Source organism: Lonchura striata, chromosome 3, assembly GCF_050655825.1.
Source record: "Lonchura striata isolate lonStrDom1 chromosome 3, ASM5065582v1, whole genome shotgun sequence".
Classification (NCBI taxonomy): domain Eukaryota; kingdom Metazoa; phylum Chordata; class Aves; order Passeriformes; family Estrildidae; genus Lonchura; species Lonchura striata.
Window position 1 is genome coordinate 59,997,776 of NC_140705.1, and position 21,611 is coordinate 60,019,386.

The 21,611-nt window shown below is 38.5% G+C and overlaps 1 protein-coding gene across 9 annotated transcripts in view; it reads left to right on the top strand.

Annotated features, from left to right (window-relative positions):
* The window catches only part of ARID1B (AT-rich interaction domain 1B), a 325,659-nt gene that overhangs the window by 234,253 nt on the left and 69,795 nt on the right, over nucleotides 1–21,611 (top strand). For 8 of the 9 annotated variants that reach the window (XM_085575256.1, XM_021532087.4, XM_085575257.1 and 5 more), the window contains one exon: nucleotides 9,566–9,655. The exons of the other annotated variant lie outside the window; for it this stretch is intronic. In XM_085575256.1, the coding sequence (XP_085431382.1) occupies nucleotides 9,566–9,655 (90 nt within the window). The remainder of the gene's footprint in view (nucleotides 1–9,565; nucleotides 9,656–21,611) is intronic. 9 annotated transcript variants of the gene reach the window in all.

Sequence of the window (21,611 nt, forward strand, 5' to 3'; positions counted from 1 at the left end):
AATAATTTTTTTAAAAATTAATGAAAAGAGAGATATCCTTTCTCCTCCTTAGAGACAAAATTCATGCAGCTTGAACTGCAACTTGAAAGATTTGAACAGTCCTTTGACAGCATTGCTCTGTAGGTAGATAGGGAAGTCAAATTGCAAAGTGAGTTTTTAGAAAGCAAACACAAAAGAACAATTCACTCCATCGGCAAGCTTTTCTGTTTTTTCCCCATCTTCAGATAACAGTGGACTCAAATTATTGTGATGTGTTGATTGATTACAGCCGTTAAGTTTCTTAGTAATCAGTTTCATCACTTATTCTCAATTCACGCTTGCACCTTTGATTTCTCTTCCACAACAGGGTGATGCGGGTTGTCGTTGACTAATGAAGAACAGAATTGGTTTCGGCGTGAGACAAACGGAATGCCGACACCAATCCCAAAATGCATTAATCTTTAATAATCCACATCTGCATGTTTATAAATGATATAACCAGGAGTTGCTAATGTTAATACTCCCCCTTCCAAACAGAAGCTGACATAGGAGCTGGTGTTTGCAAACTGCATGAGAGGCACGTGGCCGCACGTGGTGCGTGTGACCTTGCGGAGGGAGCTCACCAGATGAAAGTTCTCGGTTGATTAAAAATACATGAAGAATTGTTTCGCTTCCGCACCGGTCTTTGGAGCTTATCGTTGTCGGGCAAGATGAAATATGGCTTGATAGATCTTGTCTTCTAGGGAGATCAGACCCACCAAATGGGTTTTGGAAGCAGGTTTGCCTCAAGGTGCTTTTATCCTTTATGCATTCAACTTGCCCTTTTCTCCCTCATCCCTGAGAATTGCTGAGACCAGGGCTGTGTAATATGCCATATAACACAATAAGAAAAACTAGATTAGCTGAGGGTTTGTTCCTTTTGAGCGTAGTATTAGTGAAAGCACATACATATTGCTACTAAAATGCTCTTTAATCAGAGACAGTGATTTAGTATTAGGAGTAGCAGGCAGGACTAGCTGAATAGTTTGTTGCCACACAGCACTGCTCCAATTTCCCTGCTTGCTAGACTTGAGAGAGCCAGGAGGAGCAGGGAGAACTCAAACTACATTGCTGATGGTCTTCCAAGTTAATGCTGCCTGATTCTGAGACATTCTTAAACTTATCTGGATCAAGGGAAAAGAAATATGGATAGGAAACAGCAATTTCACATCATATTCACCCTTTGTTTTTTATCTTGCTTTTTTCACACTATATCATAAATGCATTTTTTCACACATACCATAAATGAAATTTGATCTGTGGTTTGGTTAAAATTTGGCAATGTTGAAGTTGGGTGTTAAGGTTTTTATTAGGTGGCAAATTTTAGAAATATATGTCTGCTACATCTATTGTGCTTCTTAGGCTCTTGAATGCAGGTGACGCAATAAGGAGCAGCTTAGAGAAAAAAATCTCCTCCTAGTTGTAAATGCAGTCTAGAGAATGAGCACTGATAATGAAAAATTCTTCCTTTTGGAACTTGGTTTAAATCCCTAAATAGAATTCTGAGGTTTTAAGTTTCAGGTGTATGGCAGGCTAGGTTTCATTCCTGGAAGGAAGAAATGAGCCAAAAATAAGAAAGAAATATTACCCTCTCCTTTGTTAGGAGCTTTTAGATATTTAGCACTTGCATCAATTGCAGTTTTATATTCTGTTTAATTGACATTTTATAGAAAATTTGAGAATGGTTTTCCTCTAGTATATGCTTTTTGTATTGCACATAATTACTACAAACATGTAATGATGTGTCCTAAGTAATTATAGATTACTAAATCCATGCAACCCTTTACAATCTTCTACTTCAGTCCAAATGCAAGCAAAACTGCCATTTTTATGGAAGGATTAAAAGGACAGAATGAAAAAACACAGTATGCCTATTGGGTCTGGATCATTCCCTAAAGAACATAGGCATGTTTTTAAAAAATTTAAGAAAATACAATTTTCAAAATCTAAAAGCAATTCAGAGGCCCTGTAGAGGTGTGAGAGAAAGTGCTGGCAAGCTGTGGCCACAGCCTCTCCCAACCCCTCTCATCCCAATTCACACCGTCGCTTTGGAGGGCCACAGCGACAGAGTGCAAAACATGTGGAGGGGTGGTTAAACGAGACTTTAGAGGGGGGAAAAAAGAAATTAAATCAGTGGCTGAGCTTTGAAGAGGTCTGTGTAGTGCAGAGCAGCAAGCGAGTGGGGAAGAAAGGAGCAAGCACCTCATCTACTCTTTCTTCTGGGGACCCAGGTGGACAAATTGGCAACCCTGTTCACAGCCTCCCCCCCAACCCCCTTTGTAGCGTAAGAACTGCTAATCGGATCCATGCTGCTGCAACTGTGGTTAGTTATTAACAGAATAAAAGCAGATTTCTTCAAAAGAATGGGTTGGGGAAAACGGCTCTACAAAATTGCAAGGTTGTTAGAATCTTAAATGCACAGCAGTCGGTTTTTCCCTATTCTGAATTAGGCGATGAATACGGCCTTTCATCTGTCACTGTGCCCATTTCTTCAGAAGGCAGCCAAACATTAGGCTTCTCAAACAAAAAAAAAAAAATGTTTTAAAGAGGAAAAATATTGGGGAACAGGAAGAATAGGAAAATGAGAAGGAGAAATCAGGTTTTGTTTTTATTAATTTGGCCTGGTGAGAGAAATATGAGCTTGCCTGCTCTATTCAGTTCCTGCATGCCAGCCACTGTGAGCCACTCTTTCTGAATGTGGGGATTAGAAAAGATTTAACTGGTTGCTATCCTGGGCTGCACCATTCTGGACTGGCCTCCAGCAGAAATATCTTTGGCTGGAAACTCCCGAGCTTAATGGAAATAATGCATTAAATGGATGCAGAGTTAGGCAGAGGTGAAAGCAGAAATAATTTGATTCCCCCAAATGAAACTTCTCATAACTGCTAAGTGAAATTACAGGTTTGGGATAGGTGTTACTGAGGATAGAGAAGCAGTGATTCCTAGATTTATACTGACTTATGCCTTCTCTTATACAAGCAATTAAATGATGCATCCTTAATTTTGAGGAGCTCTACTGCCTTCCTGGTTTGCAGCAGAATTTTGGAATTTGTTGGAAAGGAATAGTCCTCAGGCAGACAGGTGCTTGCTGTGACCTCCTGGAAGGCCACTCATTATTTGGGTGAGTCGCATGCTTCTGAAGATTCCAGTTGACAGCTAGTTTTGGGCTTATTTCCAAAATCTCAGGAGAAAGTGCTTCGCTTTGGTCTGAACACAGAGGTGACTTCTGGATGGGGCATGGGTGAAACAGACCTGCTTGGCAGTGTCTGCTGCTGCTCTCCCTTCCCCTCCAGAGCAAAAAGAGCTTTGGCTTTGGAGGGCAATATATTTTCTTTCCTGCCCCTTGCCACCAAGACTGTTGTCAGCTCAGGCAGTACTAACAATTATTTCACTTCATACTCCTGAGTATTTGTTGCAGTCTTTATACCTTACTCAGAGGTTCCACAATCTGGGAATAAATCTTGGATGTCTAATTTGAGAGACCCCAGTTTCAGCTACTTGATTTTATTTTTTTTTTTAAGTCCATAATATAATGAATTATTCTGTAGTAAGGGTGACATTTGGATGGTGTTCCATAAGTAATACCTTGGGACTACATGCTGCATAATGAGGATGAAACAAAATATTGAGTAGTTACCTCATCCCATCAGTGTCAACTTTGCTTTGGATTAAATGTTATATCATGTCAAACAAGTAGCTTCTACTCATGAAATTAAGATGTTTATGCTTTTGCATTTGTGCAGAGGAAAGTCAGAGCTAGGGTTCCCTAGGCCCACAATGAGCAAAGGCTCATTGTTGCATTTTTAATGGAGATTTGAAAGCAATTTAGCATTTAAGTTACGGTGATTTCTTTGAAACTCACCCACAACCCCATTCTTGATACAGTGAATGTGACATAGATAGGAAAAAGAAGGAGAGAGTGTAACTTTCAAGTGTTGGTAGTCTGAGAATTTTACACTTTCATGAAAAGCAAAATGGGGGGTTTTGCTTCTTGTTGATTTTACATGGATTGTGATACTCACATATGTTAGGGAATCTTGTGTCTTCAAAACATGATACAAAGAGGTAATACAGAAAATCAGGGCTAGGCCTGACAGCAGTCTTGATAACACTTTGTGATGTAGAGCATCCATAAATCTGGCATAAGTTGATAAACTCCTTGTTCAGAAGCTTGTACAGAAGCTTTTTGTTGCTGCAGTGGAACAAATCAGCTTCTTGCAGTCCTGCCTTCAGTGAGCCTCTCAGCCAGACACCAAAAGTATTCCAAGGCAGGAGGGTTTGGTCCCAAGTTCCTGACTCAGGGTGGTGGAAATTGTCTTGGTAAGCAGGCTGCAGTGGATTACCAGCATTGTAAGGGGTTATTAGCTGCAGTATGGTGCTGAGACAGAACGCTTGGTCTGAGTGTGTTTGATTCTGCATATCCCAGCACAGCCACAGCTGCTGTATCTGAAAGGGTCCTCATGTCTCAGGCCTTTTAAAACATCTGCACTCAGATTACTGCATAGATAGAAGGAAGGTTTTACTATTTTGCACACCTTAATTTGAGAGGATATGAAGACAACCCTTGCTTTTTACTTGAATTAATAAGTAATTTAAAATATACTGTTGATACAACAGGAAGCTTGGCTACAATGCATAAATTAAGGAAGAAAATCATATTTTTTCTTAAAGGGTCATAGGCTTCTAAGATGGAAGTTATAACGCAAAACACATGACCAGTTTCCCTTTATGCTACCCATAGAAAATTTCTTTCCTTTGAGGTCATTTGCACCTCACTTCCAATTTCCTGGAAAGCTCATTTGAAACATTCCCATATAGAAGCCTACTTATGTTCTTTCAATTCTGATGTAGGTATCGGAGACCAGGCATGTCTCTTCTGGTCTGTGAGCCTTTATTGTAACATTGACAGTGTGATGATTATCCTGTTATTTTATCAGATTGCATCCTAATTACTAGAGTTTCAGGACCTCATTATTCCTAAAACAAAGTTGTTTCAAGTTCCATTAATGGTTTGTTTATCCTCCTAAACATCATCATGCTCTTTTTCCTCCCTGATATTTAGCCTCAAATATATTATTAGAAAGAAATCACAAAATTCCAGCTCTAGTTAATAATACTCACACTTTCAAGACTCCTGTAATTTCATGTTGGTAGCTGATTCCCATTCCAGTTTGTATTAGGCTTTCTGGGTTTGTCCCTGTGAAGGGCCACCAGTGACACATCAGCAGTGATGTTGTGTTGTTGTACCTCTACTGTAAACAATCCCCCTAATTTATCCTAGTGATCAATTTGTTTCTTTGAGTGCTGCATGGCATAGTTAGTTATAGCTGTTTGTAGGCTATAACCATTTTAGGTCAACAGATAAGTCATATTTTTCCTTCCTTTTTTTTTCTATGTCTACCTGATAACCTACAGCTTTTCAGTTATAAAAGGACTGGTTCTGATCCATGTATATAAACGTTTGCATTTTTAATACTCCAAGCCAAAAGGTTTCTTAGGGTAGTATTTTAATAATCTTTTATATTGACTAATATTACTTACTTTGTCATCAATCAATGTCATTAATCCAGTCGTAGCTCTCAATTCCTAAATTAGATTGGGAATTGTCCTGAAGATGACCCAGAAGATCTGTAACTTCTGCCTTTCCTTCAGCCTAGTGCTCCATTTTCAGCACAGGCTGTGATCAGTTCCCCGCCCTCCAGTTCTTCATGCATCTTAAAATTCCTGTGCTTATACCCCTCCTTCCCCCCTTAACTGGTTATTTCCCAGAGGGAACTTGTTATCACCAAAGTGTTTTCTTGACTCAACTGTTCAGGTGTAATTCTGTGAGGTATTGTCCAGCTGTTACAGGGTGTCACAGCTGAACATCCTCCAGTATCATCGGGAGGGAGAGCCCTCAGCATCTTTCAAAAAATTGCTGATGTGAACTGTAAGGACTCCTCAGCAGAATATCAAAGGGCTGCTCTTGTTTGCTATGTTGACCCTAAGGATTTTACTTTTTACAGTTTAATTACATGGCTGTAGCCATAATGCAGTCACTATTTAGTACTTTTCTCAGTCCATCTTTGCCAAACATAGTACATAGTCTCTCCTGACTTCATTTGAAGTGAAGATTTTCAAAGTGAAAAAATTTTAAAGCATCTGACATAATTTAAAAAATAGAAAACCCGCTTACAAATACAGTATTATACATTTTTAAATTCCCTTACCTCTTCAGATGACTTTTTTAGTTTAAATAGCAGATACTATATTAGTTAGACTTCTGGTATCACTAGTTTTAACGAATATTTTTACTAGGTAGTTATATGAATTTGTATAGCATTTTGCTCCTTTGTTACATATAGGGGAAAGAACTATCATGGCAGCTTCTATCCTTTTAACATGCATTATTGCATTTTCTTTGGTTTTGCATAATACTAGTGAAATATCTGTAGTATTCACTTTGCATGCATTTTGGCAGGTGGAGTATCTCACCAGTGTGGCGACAATGGTATGAAAAAGATGGGAAAAGGTCATCCCTGTTTAAGCTTTCTTCTGTGTATCACTGGGTCAAAAGAGGCAGTAGTTTGTTAGTGAAAAAAAAATACTGGATTTTTGGATAGCTGTAGAAGTTATGTTAAAAACAAAAAAAAAGATTGTTTTTCTTTTGTAAAAGTTTTCCTTCCCTAATAAAATAGAAGAGTCTGTTCATGTGTTATTTAAAGTGTCTTCCAAGAACCACAACAGCAATACTGGTTGAAAGAGAAAAGGATTGCTATCATTTAAAAGAAAGAAATGGAAAATCTTTAAGGTCATTTCTTTTCATGACAAAGAAACTTAAAAAGCATGGCAGACAGGTTCTTCAAAGGTTTTAAAGTCCTGTCATCACCTCCCAATCAATAGGAGTTAGATACCCAAATTAAGAGTTCAGTTCAAGTCTTGAAAGGTATTTGGGTGCTTAACCTCCTTTTACCTTTCACAGCACTTCTAAGAATAAAATAACAGCTTGATTGAAAACACTCTGATGCAGTACCTTCATATCCAGCACCTGGATAATCTGTAGCACCCACTGATAATTAGCGTAGTGGATATTTCTCTTGAAAGTTTTTTACTTGTGCAGAGTTGGTCATGTTTATGAAACCATTTTTCTTTGTGAAACAAAAAATTTGCTTGACAGTTTTTTTAATAAGGAAAAAAATCAGACGTACACTGAAAAAATAGCATTAGTGTTTGAGAGACTGATAATTACAGTGAATCTGCAAAACTCCAGAGTCTGTATTTACTGAAGATGTGGATGAAATTGATTCATTCGTAAAAGTTGTACAGGTAGTGCTGTACACCTTGACTTTACTGGTCTGTGATTGAATATTTTCCTGTGCAAGACAAGACTCCAGCCAGATAACTGATGTTACTATCAATGTAAAAAAAAAAAACAGACACATCTATAATATGCAAAATATGTTGCCTATCATAGATATTCTCTGCACTATAGCTTCTCTCAAAGTTGCCAAGCGTCCACCTAAAGGAGGATCCTCTGAGAGCTATGTGGTGCAGTCAGAACCACCTGTGGGTTTTTTTTGTTGGGTTTTTTTTTTGTTTTTGTTTTTTGTTTTTGTTTTTGTTTTTTGGGTTTTTTTTGTTTTTGGGTTTTTTTTTTTCTTTAAAGTGTTTGTAGTGCTTTCTCTGATAGTGGTGCCTGGGGCATACACAGTGGAAGTGGCAGTGCCCTGTGTTAACATGGAAATGCTGTTTGTTTACAGTCTTGAGTCACTGAATCCTTCCTGTCAAGCTGAAAGCTTTCATTATAATGCAGGCACTTACCATCTCCACAGCCCGCTCTTGAGTGGCATCAAAACATAAGCTGGAATTTGTCATTATTATTGTCATATGCCTCAGAGTTCGTGAATGGGCTGTGGAACCCAAAGCCTTGAGCGCTGAGTGGCATGTTTGGTCTTTTGGTGGAACAATTCTGCCTCTGGTCCAGCATTTGCATCTCTGAGACAGTTGTCACAGCTGCTCCCAGTAATGTTGACTGTCATGTTTTTAGTGCAAAAGCACCTCATCTGAATAGCTGGGCAGTGGATACACTCCACATTTTACAGATTTTCTCTTTGTTCTGTATCAATCTGGCCCTTCTTTATCGTTGCTGCTGAGAGCCAGTGGCTGTGGGACAGGAAGTGGATGGGACAGAGCAGACACATTTGCTTTCCTGCATTTAAGCTGTCCAACTCGGGGCCCTTGGTCACTCTAAAGGGCAGCCCCTGCTGCCCCATTGTCAGCCCAGCTCACAGCACCAGGACCGTCAGCAGCCTTCTTGCTCCTGCCACTGCAGAGGGGCAGCTGCTGAGCAGGAGGAAATGAGTCTCAGCAGGCACAAATCTATTGCCTGTGTTTTCATTCTTTCCATTTCCTTCAAATGGAAAACAATCTGAACAGTTTCTGAGGATGAGGGGTATAAATCTGTCTGCTGCTATTTATACCATGCTCGTCACTGCAAGTGTCTAAATGCTTAAAGTATATATTTGCTGTCTAACCTGAGGTGGTCTTCAAGCCACTTGGGCTGTCACGAGCAGGCATATATAAGACCAAGAGCAAAGAAGAGTCCTGGGGGATGTTCAGGTCTCTTTCTTCCTCCTGCTTGGGCTGGGGAGGTTGACTCTTAAGCTAAAGGCTCTTGGGGTATTGGTAGGGTGGTAATATGGACCTCTCTGCTTGACACGGTGTTGAATGGTGACCCAGAGGAGTGACTTGCATCAGTGCAATAAACATCTGCCATATTATCCATTAGCACTGAAAGGGAACGTTTTGTGTTTTGAGCCTCACAGACAGCACGGAGTGTTCTGCTTGTTTGGGTGGGTAGACACCAGTGGATGTCTTTTGAACAAGGTCATAAAAATGCACGTGTCTGTTCTGGCTAGTTATTTTAATAAATAACTTCCCCTTGTTTTTATTTGAATAGTAAGATACTCCTTTTCTGTCTGATCTCTTCTAAATATTCACTTTCACCATGCGTGCCTACATGTTATTCTTTATTCCCATATTCTACATGGACATTCAAGTAATATTAAAACCACTGATTCATTTAAATACTTTTTAAACTGTTGTTGTTAGTCATTTTTGTATTGACCAAATTTTTCATTGGTAATATCGCTGGCAGCAGTCCATGTCTGCCTGGCTGGAGGCCAGTTTAAGCTAGGCAGGATGAGCTCTATTGTTCAGCAGACTTGGATTTTGTTAAACTCCCTAACAGAAATATGTGTCAGGAGATTTGCAGCTATAAATTGGATCATGTTGGTGAGGTTGGGAACTCGCTCAGTGCGAAATTGAACATTTTGCCATGCCTGTTGCTAAATGTGTTTGTGCATGTTTCCTCCATGGGTTTCAAAAAATAAAAGGAAAAAAAAAGAAAACTGTATGAAAAAAGCTAGACCTGTTGAGCTCTGTCTTTACCTTATACAGCTGGTACTTTCTTTGATGTTGAGTGGTTGAAAAATGCAGCAACGCTTGGTTTTGTGCACTGAAATGCTAAAAGCAAGTGTGTTTTCCCTTTTCTCTCTGTGTGTTACAGGCAGTCAGATGCCACCGCAGCCTCCTGGCAGCCAGTCAGAATCCAGCTCCCACCCTGCCTTGAGCCAGTCACCAATGCCACAGGATCGAGGTTTGTTAGGTGTTGGGGCTTTTTCAGTTGGTGCCAAATGCAGCCTTCGTTGTAAGTTGCAGATTAGCAATGTTAGATTTCCTGGAATTTCTTTTCTATTCCCAGGGAAAGTAATGACAGTCTTCATTGTAAAAAGCTTGGGGGGTTTCCGTCTCCGGGGAAAGTGCAACTGAATAGCAGGTTTTACCAAACTATAATTGAAAATAAGGTTTTCTCAAAATACAGTGAATGCCCAGGGTATAAAGGCAGTTTCTGTAAATACTTGAGTCATGTCCTGGAGAATAGAGCTCTTTGTTGTCTTTTTCAGAATTAAGATGTAGAGAAAGAGTGCTAACTAGGAGCAGTTTTGCTACTGTTCTTAAAATTGTCATCTCTAATATATTTGCATGGATACAATAGTCCTCTAGCCAGTTCTAGGTAAAATATCTTTAAATATAAAGGGAAATCAAATATTTAGGTCAAATGGCTCAATCATTTGGAAATCTTGCCATTGAAAACCTTGCAGGCAAGAGCACTGTTCTGAAAGGGTGCTCCCTACCGTGTGCTCACAAAAATAAGCAGAGAATTGTTAAGTTAAATTTACTTTATATAAACTTTAAGCCCTTTTTCCTTTCACCTCCTTTCTCCCTAGCTCATGGAATACAGTTGTCACAGCTTTGTTGCGTGGCCATATGTGTGATCAACTGCTGTAAACCGGGCGTCCTGTCCATGCAGTGGTTAACATGTGCCACTGACAGGCTTGCAAAACAGACACATGATAACTGTGATAAACATGGAGTTATTTATGAAATGCCCCTCCTAAAATGTCTTGCTTCCAGAAATATCCCAAGTAGCACCATATGGGGATACCATAAATACTAGAAGTTTTCTCACAGTGAAACAAGTTGAACTCACAGAATGACAAATTTCTGGGATAGCATCCAGGAGGAGCTAAGAGGACTCACAAAGAAGAGCAGAGAGTCTTAATTTTTGCTATTTTTCTGGGTTGAATGTCCCCTCCTCCAGGAATGCTGATTAATGAGAACATGAAATACAGAATTCCATGCTGGTTTGTTCTGTTTTCCTTTTCAGTCATTCTTTTTACTCCGTTGTTAAGTGCAGGGACATATTTTCCCATTAAAAAATTCAGAATAGCATGCATGTTTGGTGAAAAAAGAATGCTCGCAGTACCCAACACAAATACATGATACTTTGTGGGATAGAAATGTCACAAGGCAGCAAGAATGGATCAGATGAAGGCTTTGAAAACCCAAACATCTCAGAAAGATGTGTGCATTTCCTGGCACAAGTGGGTCTTGGCATAAAATGTTATAGTGCCCAGTAATAATTATCTCTGCAGGGTATTTTCCTCAGCTGGCTTTGGGGGACAAGTTAGGCAGGTCTGACAGAATTGGAAAGGTCGAACCGCTCTGTTCTGCTGTAGAACAAAACTGGGGTTCAGTGTATGATCAGGAGAGGCAGACAGATATTCAGAAGTAAAACAGAACACAGCTGCCATAATTAGGAGGTCAAACAAGTAAGTACAGTGAGAGCAGTAAAATTTACAGATTGATTTAGTTTGGTTTTTGTCTACACAGTGAGAATTGTGGGTATGTTCTTAGAGAAAATGTATTTAGGAATGTTGCAGGTTTTGAACACTGCATATGCAAAATCTGGATCCTTGTGACCGAGCTTGTACAAGAAGTCCATTTGTTTCATGCAGGAGATTCAAAATTTGTAACTAGCTAGGTCCTATTGATTTTGCAGAACATGTTCCCCAAAGCTTCTCTAAAGTCTGTGCTGTATGCGCATAAACATTCGTGCATTCCCTTTTGCGCCCTGTCATTGATTAGAAGCTCCTTTGAAATGGAAAACTTCACCTTTTAAAAAGGCTGTTACATTAGCTGATTCCTTTGCTTGCCTGAACTGGTTTCCACAGAACTTGAAGAAAGGAAGGAGGGGGAATGATGGGGACTCAAAGGGAAGGTGCTTGTCATTTAGTGATAAAAACCTGAGCAGAAAATCGTTGCTGCTAAGGACACCTGATCCTTGGGTATCTGTTACAGTAATTTAAACTCTCGGTTTACTGATACACTTTCTCCAAAAAAAGAGAAAAAAAATTAAAGGAAAATGAAAACAAAAACCCAAGAGGCACTCCATAGGATAAGGTAATGTTGTTTGTTTTCACACTTTATATAGCATTTCTTTCCTTGTTTTGAGAGAGAATTGGGTGAACGAAAGAGTACTAATCATTGCTTGAGCAGAATCCTCTGCTTCCAATACTTGAAAAAAATGTTATTTACCAGCTGACATGAAGATTGATCAGTGGGTGGAGTCTGAATGCTAAAGCACTACTGTGAACCATTAAGTTTACACTTACTTATTTTATTGTTAAAGTGTTTCATTGTATTTTACCATTCTTTCCATGGCTACTCAACACCCTTGTGGGATTTTTATGTTTGCCTACCTAAGACTGTACATCCACTGTCTCACAACGCAGCATGAAGTAATGACAACATTTTTACATGTACATTCTTTGTATGATAGTAGGGGAGTAGTAATGTACTGCACATATAAATAATAAGAGTTTCTTGAGGGATTGGATTTCTTTGTGCTCCTTAGGTTTCTTTTTATATAGCTTATTTAATACTTTTTTGTAATAAGCATTAAAATGTGTACTTCTAAAAAACAATTTTTTAATTTTTCATGACCTGCTCAAGCTGTAGAACATTTGGACCTGCTTAGTGTAAATGTAAATTCTAGGTACTTCTGTTCTTGTCCCACAACCGGTAACCGGCCACTGTTGTTCGATGCCCAGTCAGTGAAATGGTTTTAGTTCTGCCAACACACAATGGCTACCTAAGAAACAAGAAATTGCATTTATTTTATGTACATAACCTATTTCGTAGCTCACGTGACTCGGAAAGCAGTGGGACTTGAAGTCAATCCCACACATCTTAAAGAGCTGTTGGAGCCAGACAGCTGTGGGGACAGACTGGTGTCAGAAGTCTCTTGGAGAAGCAAGAATGCGTTTAACTGCTGCTGAATCCCAACAATTACCATTACTTGGGGCTACCATAATGACAGTGTAGTCACGACTAATTGAGGTAGTCATCGAAACTTGCTTCATTTTTGAGAGAAAGGAGGATGCACATCTTGCTCTCCGCTTCTAACAAACCTACTCCAGACTTTCCTTTATGTGATCAAAAGTAAGGGTTCCATATTTTGTGTTTACTGAAGTCAAGGCTCTTTATAAACTTTCTTTGCATCAGCCCCAGAGGTAGGGCAGCTGTCATAATCGTTCAGCAAATACTTGAGGTACACAGCCACTTGAGTTCTGTATGTTCAGCTGTATCTTATTTATTTGTTTGGGTTTTGGAAGCTGTAGTTTGAAGATGTCCTTAGTAGCCAGAACTGCTCAATGAGTTTGAAGTTATTTCTAGGGATCAAATAAAAGCCCAGCACATCCCAATTGACCCTCTAAATTAGTTTTCTGAAGCTTCAGCCTGAAAAAGAAACCTTCGTCCTGGCCATTAGCTTATACTTCCATTCTTACTTTTGTAAACTAACAGAGATTTCTGTCTACTATATAAGCAGAACACTCACCTGTGCAAGCATTGTTAGGAGAATATTTGTCATAATAATGTTGAAATAGGCACTTTTACCCTTGCAGGAATGAATGGTTCTTTATGTAATTCTGAAAAAGCTTAGAAAACTTACCTGCTTTTAAATAGTATTTTCATATTTATGCAGTTGGGTATGTAGATGTCAGATTTCAGTCTTATATTAAAATAGTGAATTGGGAGCTCCTGAAAACCATTGAATTTAATGAAAACAGTTAATGACTTCCCATTATTACTCTAGCAAGCACTCATAATGGGGATACTTAAAGAAGCCTTATTTATTAGTGCAAATGTATATGGGTCAGAATTAATTTTTAAAAAATCTTTAATTGTTTTCCCCTTATAATTTTCACAGCGGTACATAGTTAAATATTCATGATAATGCTGATGATATGCTAAAGGTCTGAAATAGATCTGGAGTCTCAAAATCAACACAGGTTATTTAACCCTTTTCATCTAATGCACCATTGGGGACTTGCAGAGCAAAATCCCAGAGCACTGGAATAATTAGAAGATAGTAATGAGGATTTAATTAGTCCTTGAGATATGCTGAAATAGGACCACTGAGAACTTTTCTTTTTGGACACGGATTGCAAGCAGAATTGATGCCGTTGCAGCTGCTGTGATGTGCTGGAAAATGTATTCCATTGCTGGAGGCAGTTTCATGGCAGCATTCTGTGCCTGTCAGATCTATGTGGACAGTGCCTGGAGTAATCACCTCCAAAATTGTTGAATAGAAGTTGCCGCCTTCTCGATCACCTTCTCCTAGTACCTTTTCATTTTTTTTTCTTTTTTATGTCATTCTTTCTGTTCTGCCTTTATTTCATTCCGCTGTTGGCATCCAGCTTTTGAGGAGTGTTGTACAGTTGTGTGCTCTATTAAAAACATATCACAGTCAGGGACAAGGAGTAAGAAACTGCAGGCTCTTAAGAGTACAGGTGTTAAACTAAGCAAAATTCAGATCTTTTTGACACTGCTGCTTGTAAGGTTTATCCTCAGATCTTGTCCTTATTTAGTATTAGATCTTCACAGAAGTGATATTTATCAGTAGCTGCAATGTAGTAAATTTAAATAGCTTTTTTGGCAGTCAAGATGTTATCCAGTAAGAGGTTGTAACAGATGGGATGTGATCAGGCATTTTGATGTTCTCTTTGTGCTTCCCTACAAACACTAAGTAGCAACTGAATTCCTGTAACTAAAATTCCCTAATTTACCCATTAGATTTCATACAGGTATTTTTCTCCCCTTTAACTGTTTTCTGGGCATGCTTATTTGTACACAGTCTTTACATAAATCCCACTGTCATACATTTTCTTCTAACAAAACATAAATGTTTTCGCTCATGCGGAAGATACAGAATACCAATCAGGTATTTTGCACCTACAATTCCTGATCAGATTTATGGCTTAATACTGACGTTTGATGGTAGAGATTCTTTTTCCTGAAATCTATTTTCTTCTTAAAAAGGGAAACCAGAAGGAAGAAAATAGATCAAAGAATTCTTATTGCAACACGAAAGATACTGTAGTTTGCTTTTAGATCTTAAAAAGACTTTTTCCCTGAGAATACGATTTTTGCTCTCATTTGGGGATTTGGGATCTATTCAGAGCACTGAGGAGCTAGAGAATAAAGTGATTCTTGTCATTAACATTCTTCTGCTTGCCATGTTAAGGATGACACCACTTAAGGTTAAATCAGACTTGGTAATAAGTTTACTTGATGTAGACTGAAGTGTTTCAGGCTCTTAAAGAAAGATGCTTGAGACATGCATAGAGTGCAAAGCCACAGGTATGTTTGAGTACCTCTTCTGCACACAGCGTTCTCCAAGTGGGTCAGTGCAGGGGAGCTGAGCTCTGGTATTCAGGAGCACTCTGCCAGACTGGGCAGAAATCATGCCCAGAAAACTGGGGTTAGAGGAACTGTGCCCTCAACAAACAGAAGAAGTGCATCACATAAGGAGGAAAAGCAGGTTTTAGTTGAATCTGTGACACTAGCTCAGTAAAGCATCCCTTTTTTATCTCAAGGCATGTGATGAAGTAGGACCATGATGCCAAGGAATACACAGAGCAGGTCTATATGTGAAGGCAGAGCCAGGCACTAAGCTTTATTGGTGACTCAAAAAGCTACATTACTTTCTCAACTTAATGAGTGCTAAATTTAATGACAGTTTTTAAAAAGATCAAAGGCTCATTCATTTTTGCTTCTGTATTTTTAATTGGATTGTAAAAGTGGAAGTGCACTGAAATGTAGTGTCAGTGTGATAAGCAGGTTTTTAAAATGTGTGCTTGCTATTTTGATTAGCAATGCACAGCAAAAAAAACTAACAATATGTCTACTTTGATTAGTAATCAGCATCACTGGGAAGAAAAGTTCCTATTCTCCTCTCTGAGCTGTGGAGTGCATAGTTTTGTGTCTGTCTCTCAAGTGTTTCAGGAAAACCTGCTTTTCTTGCCCAGAAGTATTAGAAATAATGTTACTCTGCCAAAACAGGTTAATTCTTAAAGAAGTTGATCACCATTTCAGGATGCTGGTTCCAGACTGTACTTGGATTTCAGACATACACCCACCAGTCTCAGCTTTGGGTTGATCTGATTACTTGTGGCCTATGCTAAATATACAGCAGGCCATCTGCAAGAAAAATCAAAGGACAAATGGGTATGATTTACATATGATAAGCCATGCTGGGAGACAGCAAAACTGCAGAAGTAGGATGTGAAGTAAGTAATAATATCTGTAAAATCAAAACCCAGAGTCAGTTCTCAACAAATAAATTTTGTATACTAGCAGCTGGTCATTGCACTCTTCTTGCTGATGTTAAATCTTGTTAGACTTGGAGATTAATCTTTATTTCATTTTTTTAAACTAAACTGAGGATTCTCTTTTTGAGATTAGGGAGCAGAATTGCCTTATTCTGAGAGAGTTTATATAGTTGCCAGCAGAGAGACTTCTCAATAGAAAAGTTTCCACTGACTTCATTAGGCAGCCATCAAATTCCCTGCCTCTGGGTTCAGGGAGCAAGATAAGCTACAGCAGTTACTGAAGAAGAACTTGACAGAGTGAGTTCATGTTGCTGTCACACCCTTGATGTGAAGTTGCTGGGTATGATCCCTGTCCCTGGGAGAGCTTCCCATCATGGCCTATAAACTGGGAGCTCCCTGTGGTCTGCCTATTTAACAGCACCATTGTTGTCAGGACACTCAATGCCTAAGTTAACCTGTTTATGAAGCTTCTGTAAAGATAAACAATCTTTAATCTAAGACCCTTTATGTCTTTTAAAATTAATATACAGGACAGTGAGTTCAAGTCTATATAATGTATATAATAATAGCTAACACTGGATAATTCCCACCATCCCAAAGGATCCCAAAAGAATAAACACTCATCAGGGAACAGCTGCAAATCAAGGAAAGGAAAAAATCAGTCAAATCATAAATCATGGTAAAAATAAGACTGTGGCAAAGGCATTTTGGGACTGAGGACAACACACTGATTTTGTGTTTTTGAAAGAGGCAATATAATTTATTTTACATGTGCACAACAGAAGACACATCACGTATATTTTATCTTGTCCACAAAGTGTATATATAGTGATATTCAATATATTTACTTCATGAAAAGGAAGATCTGACTTGATTCAGAACCTTTGAACAGCAGTCTCTGAGGAGGGTAAAATTTTCAGACATGAAATTTAGACCACTAAGCCTGCATGTTTTGCACCTACACATTGTAAAATGCCATTCCTTGCTCTCCTCCATGATTTTCGTAAGTGTGCACGTTATTAGGGAAACACAGACAAATGTTGATTGTGCAAAGCAGATGGACTCCTCAGGTTTTAATGTTGCTGCTGAGATTTCTTCCAGCAGCCCAAGCTACCTACTGAAATTCAGGATTCCCTTCAGGGGCAGCTGGGAGGGCAGGGTGGGCACTTTTGTACTGCAAAAGTGCAGTGACCCTGATTTTTCAAGCACCATAGTAAAAGCATCTTATGTAAGGTAGATTACAGTAACAAATTATGTGTAAAATAGTGAATGAGCAATGTGTTTTTTGTTTAGGCTGTGCATGAACATCTCCACAAATATCTTTCCTTCTTTGTCCTCAGTATAGCACTTAAAAATTTGCATCAGAGGGCATTATGCAAGGTTTGCATTAGGAAAGGTTGGATATTTCTTCCCCGGCTACCATCTGGGTAATCTGTCTGATCCTTCCCCAGATTCTAATTTATCAGTGATAGATTATATGAATTTCAAGGCTAGGCAGTAGCAGAGGGAGATTTAGGGGTGGGAAAAATTTAAACATTATTGCATGCTATACATGGACTGGGTTTTGTAATATCAGAGAGAGAAGCAGAGGAGATTCAGCCAGTTAACCTAATAGCACAGCTGGTAAAACACTAGGGGGTCTGGGTTAAAACCTTAGCTAGGTCATTAGTTTCCATCTTCCCCAAAGCTATTCACATTGTGAAGAGAAGCAGTCAGACAAATAAACAGTGAGGAGACTGTAAGATAGATATTAAAGCATAATAAGAAAATAATTTTAAAGAAAAATAAAACCAGTCCAGCACTTTTTCTTAAACAGAACATTGGTCTTTTTGTGGAAACGAGAAATACTGCAGTGATCTTTGCAGGAAATCCTAATTTTGCTATGGCAATGTTTTCCTTTACTGCTGTTTCCCATAAGCAAAGAAGCATTCTTTGTTGAATGGATGTGAAGAAATGTGGTGGTTATACTGCAGATATTAGCAGATGCCATTGTGAAAATAAATTGTCCAGATACCAAAGGGAAATCATGTCACTGTTACTCTAGCCTAGAGAAGTTCAGATGGTTTTTGTGGTGCTCTGATGGACTTGGAGAAGCTGGCAAGGTTTATGTGGGGTTTTTTGTGGGCTGAAAAAAAGAGCTCAGCATAGAAATTTGATTACATTTTTTTCATGGTTAATGGAGAAACATTAGAAGAACTTCTAATTAGAAGAAGAGCAGTTCATTAGAAGAAGAGTTCTCAGAAGAACTGAGAGAGTGAATGTCTGAGGAAGGAAAGTTTGCCAAAAACTGTATCGTGGATGTGCAAGCATTTGCTCTTTTTTCTCAAAGAACTTTCTCCTAAAAACATTTTGGAACTTTTTTTTTTTAATAGAATGAGATTGGAGAAAGAAACAAGAAATTTAAATACCATTTTTAGCTTTAATAAAATATTATGTCTGAAGATACTGTATTGGTGTAATGCAGATATTTTAATTTTTATTATTTATTTTGTCTGGCTATTAACTGGAGAGGAATATGGAGTATTAGTATTTACATTGTCTAATTGAGATGGACACTTCAAGCTCAGCCACTCATGCTCACCAACCCATCACCATATGATGTGTATTGCTAAGTTAGATGCTCTTTGTATGTCAAACATAGGTCTAGCTGGGCATATGTTAATAAGGTTGCTTTCTGGAAAATGAAAATAGGATCTGAGGTATCTCAAATGTAAAGAAATCTTGTGCCTGCTTGCCCTAGATACCTGGTTTTTATGCCACGTGATTTCACTTGATTTAGTTAGTTTATTTTCTGGTACATGGGTCAAACCTTCACCAGTTTCTTAATTGCTGTTATTTGTTTAGACCTATGTAACATTTTTGTCTGCTTAGATTTTTTCCAGTGCCTAAATCTCTCTCACTGTGTCCTTTTCAGTGTTTATTTTAAGTAGCACCTTAGGGGTAAGTACCATGCCATTCTTTGCCAGTGACAGTAAGTAGTTTATGGCCAGGTAGAGCTGGCCCCCATAAGCGATGGTGCAACAGTATTTTCTCAGCTCCTGCTGTCTGTAAGCCACACATCTCCAGGTTTGACTACACCATGTGAAGTGTTTGTTCAAGTACCATCTGCAGACAACCTGGTTGCATATTTAGGGTTTTGGAGTCACAGGCTTACATGAGAATATCCATCTCTTTCAATTACTAGAACACTTAATTAATGTGTGAGTTGTGTTCTGTTGGCTATTTCCTTGCAGTGCTCTGAAGTGCTGACTGTTGACATGTTTAGCTGGGCAAAAACCCAGACATGGTTCACCAGTCTGAAGCCTTCCTGAGCTGTCCTTGCCATCTGAAATGGGTGGGCTAGGCAGAGTTTCAGTGGGACTGTGATGTTCCTGAGCATCCTGCTGTGCTAACAGGGTGCCAAATCACAGAATAATGATTTGTTTAGCTTTTCATTTGTTTAGCTTTACCCTGATATGTCTATCTCCGTGTTGTTTACCCACAGATGAACTAGATTTGGGAGTCACTGCTTTAGATCCCTCATACTTCTGTTGTATACTCTGGTGAAAATCCTGAGAGAGTGGATACAACACTAACCACTGTTTGAGGAAGGAAGGTCTGCCAAAAGCTTGTGTCATGGGTGTGCAAACATTTGCTCTTTTTTCTCAAGGGTACTGACCAGTGCCGTGTTAAAATACCAAGCATTGGAAATTTCTGTTTCTCCCCATACACAAGTTTTTCCTTTAGAGGTAGTGGAAAATATCTCTTCACTTAATTTTTTTGAGCTGATTCATAAGTACATGATTTTATGTTGTTTTTACCTAATTAGTTGATCATCAGTGTATGTATCCAGTCTCTTTCTAGTTTTCTTATTCCATGATTTTCAGACTAATAAGCCTGTGTAGCTGGTAATAGCCCTTGCTTCAGCCTCTGCCCTTGAACAAGGGGAGCTTCCTTGTTCCTTACTCAGAAAGGTTCCCGAGTTGTTTTGGTTGCAAGCTCTGTCACTAAGCATGCCCCTCTAGAAAGAGCTGCAGCCTGGTGTACTTGTTTCTTAGGTAAGTTCATTTTTACAATATACTGTTGCACATTGTACCTTTCCTCATTTCTTACTTATCAGATGCATAGGTTAATGATGATCTGCTATCACTGAAAACTCCAAAGTTTTTGTGAGCTGATAATGAGTAAGTGTTGCACGTGTTTTCTGGTTTAATTCATTCATGAAAATCGATGGACTACTCCTGGCTAAATCAAAAGACTTCTCATTGGTTAAAGTGTGTGCCAGTAGACAGTTACTGTCCATCAACTGATGTGCAATAACCTATTCCTTTGCAGTCACTTCCTTTTGTGTTTGAGTTTCTACTTTCCTGTAATGTTTCTTCATATTCAAGCAAAGATTTTAAAATATTGAAAGAATCCATCTGATGTTTTACAGCAGCACCCAGCATGGGTAGTGCTAAAGTGATAGTATTCAAGAAACAGATGGGTTTGTTTTGGTCAATGAACAGATGTAAGACAACCTTAGTGCACAATTTCATGAAGCTTTAGTAATTTACTGTTGTATATCTGTTTTGTGTATACATATGCGTAAGGGAAGGAGAAGGTTTTAAATTATTTTTAAAAGTCATCATAGGTGGTATTAGCTAAATTATGTGTATTACCAGGTGTTAGTGCTCTTTAGAACAACAGAAGTTTCATTTTTGTCTTTTCCTTCATCTGAGGAGCAGAAACACTTCTATCACAAGCATTGCTTTGTTTATTTTTTCTCTGTATTTTGCTAAAAAGAAAGAAGAAAAATAAGATGCTACCTGACCATTTTTAAATGCTCTATGTATGTTCAATTTGAACATGCAAACATATTTTATTATTGTTACAGTGTGATAACTGTTAATATGCTACTCTTCCACTGAGAACAGAAAAAAAAAAAAAAAGAGAAAAGATGACTCTGCAATGTTAAAATGGTTTTTAATACAGTTCTTCATGTATGTAAATGTAGTATAAAAGCTAACTCAAAAGGAAGAGAATGCTTCTGGGAGGGTCACTTTATCCGGCTACTTCTGAAATAGCTTTGTTTGCCAAAACCCACTCAAGTGTTTTTTCAATAAGTACTCTTTTGTTGTGATGGCAAATAAAGCATCACCTCTACCTCTTTTTATCATTAATATTAAGGGAAGGGAGTAGATTTGTTCACTGATGAGTGTGTTGCCACTGCAGTTTTAAAAGCTTAATTCATAGCTATTTCCTAGCAGTTTAAAAGACAAAACAACAACCCACCTTGTTGTCACAGGGGTTGACATGTCAGATGCAGTCTGGCTGTTGAATCACTTCACTACCATTACTCTAGTGCACCTCTAATGTAATCCTACTTCCATTCTTTACAGAAGAAAGAAAACCTTATCTTAAATCTAATTTTCTGGAAAGAAAATTTATTTCTTTTTGTATCAGCTATAAAATGAAGTTGAACACTAGGGAAAATGTGTGTAAATAAGGAAAAATGAATGTATACCAGCTGCTCCTTTTCATTTCTGATAAGATTTTTAGAATTGATGTTGTTTTTTTCTTTATGATGCATGAATGTTAATGTATTGACCGGGAACCCTTTTCTCTGTAAGACGT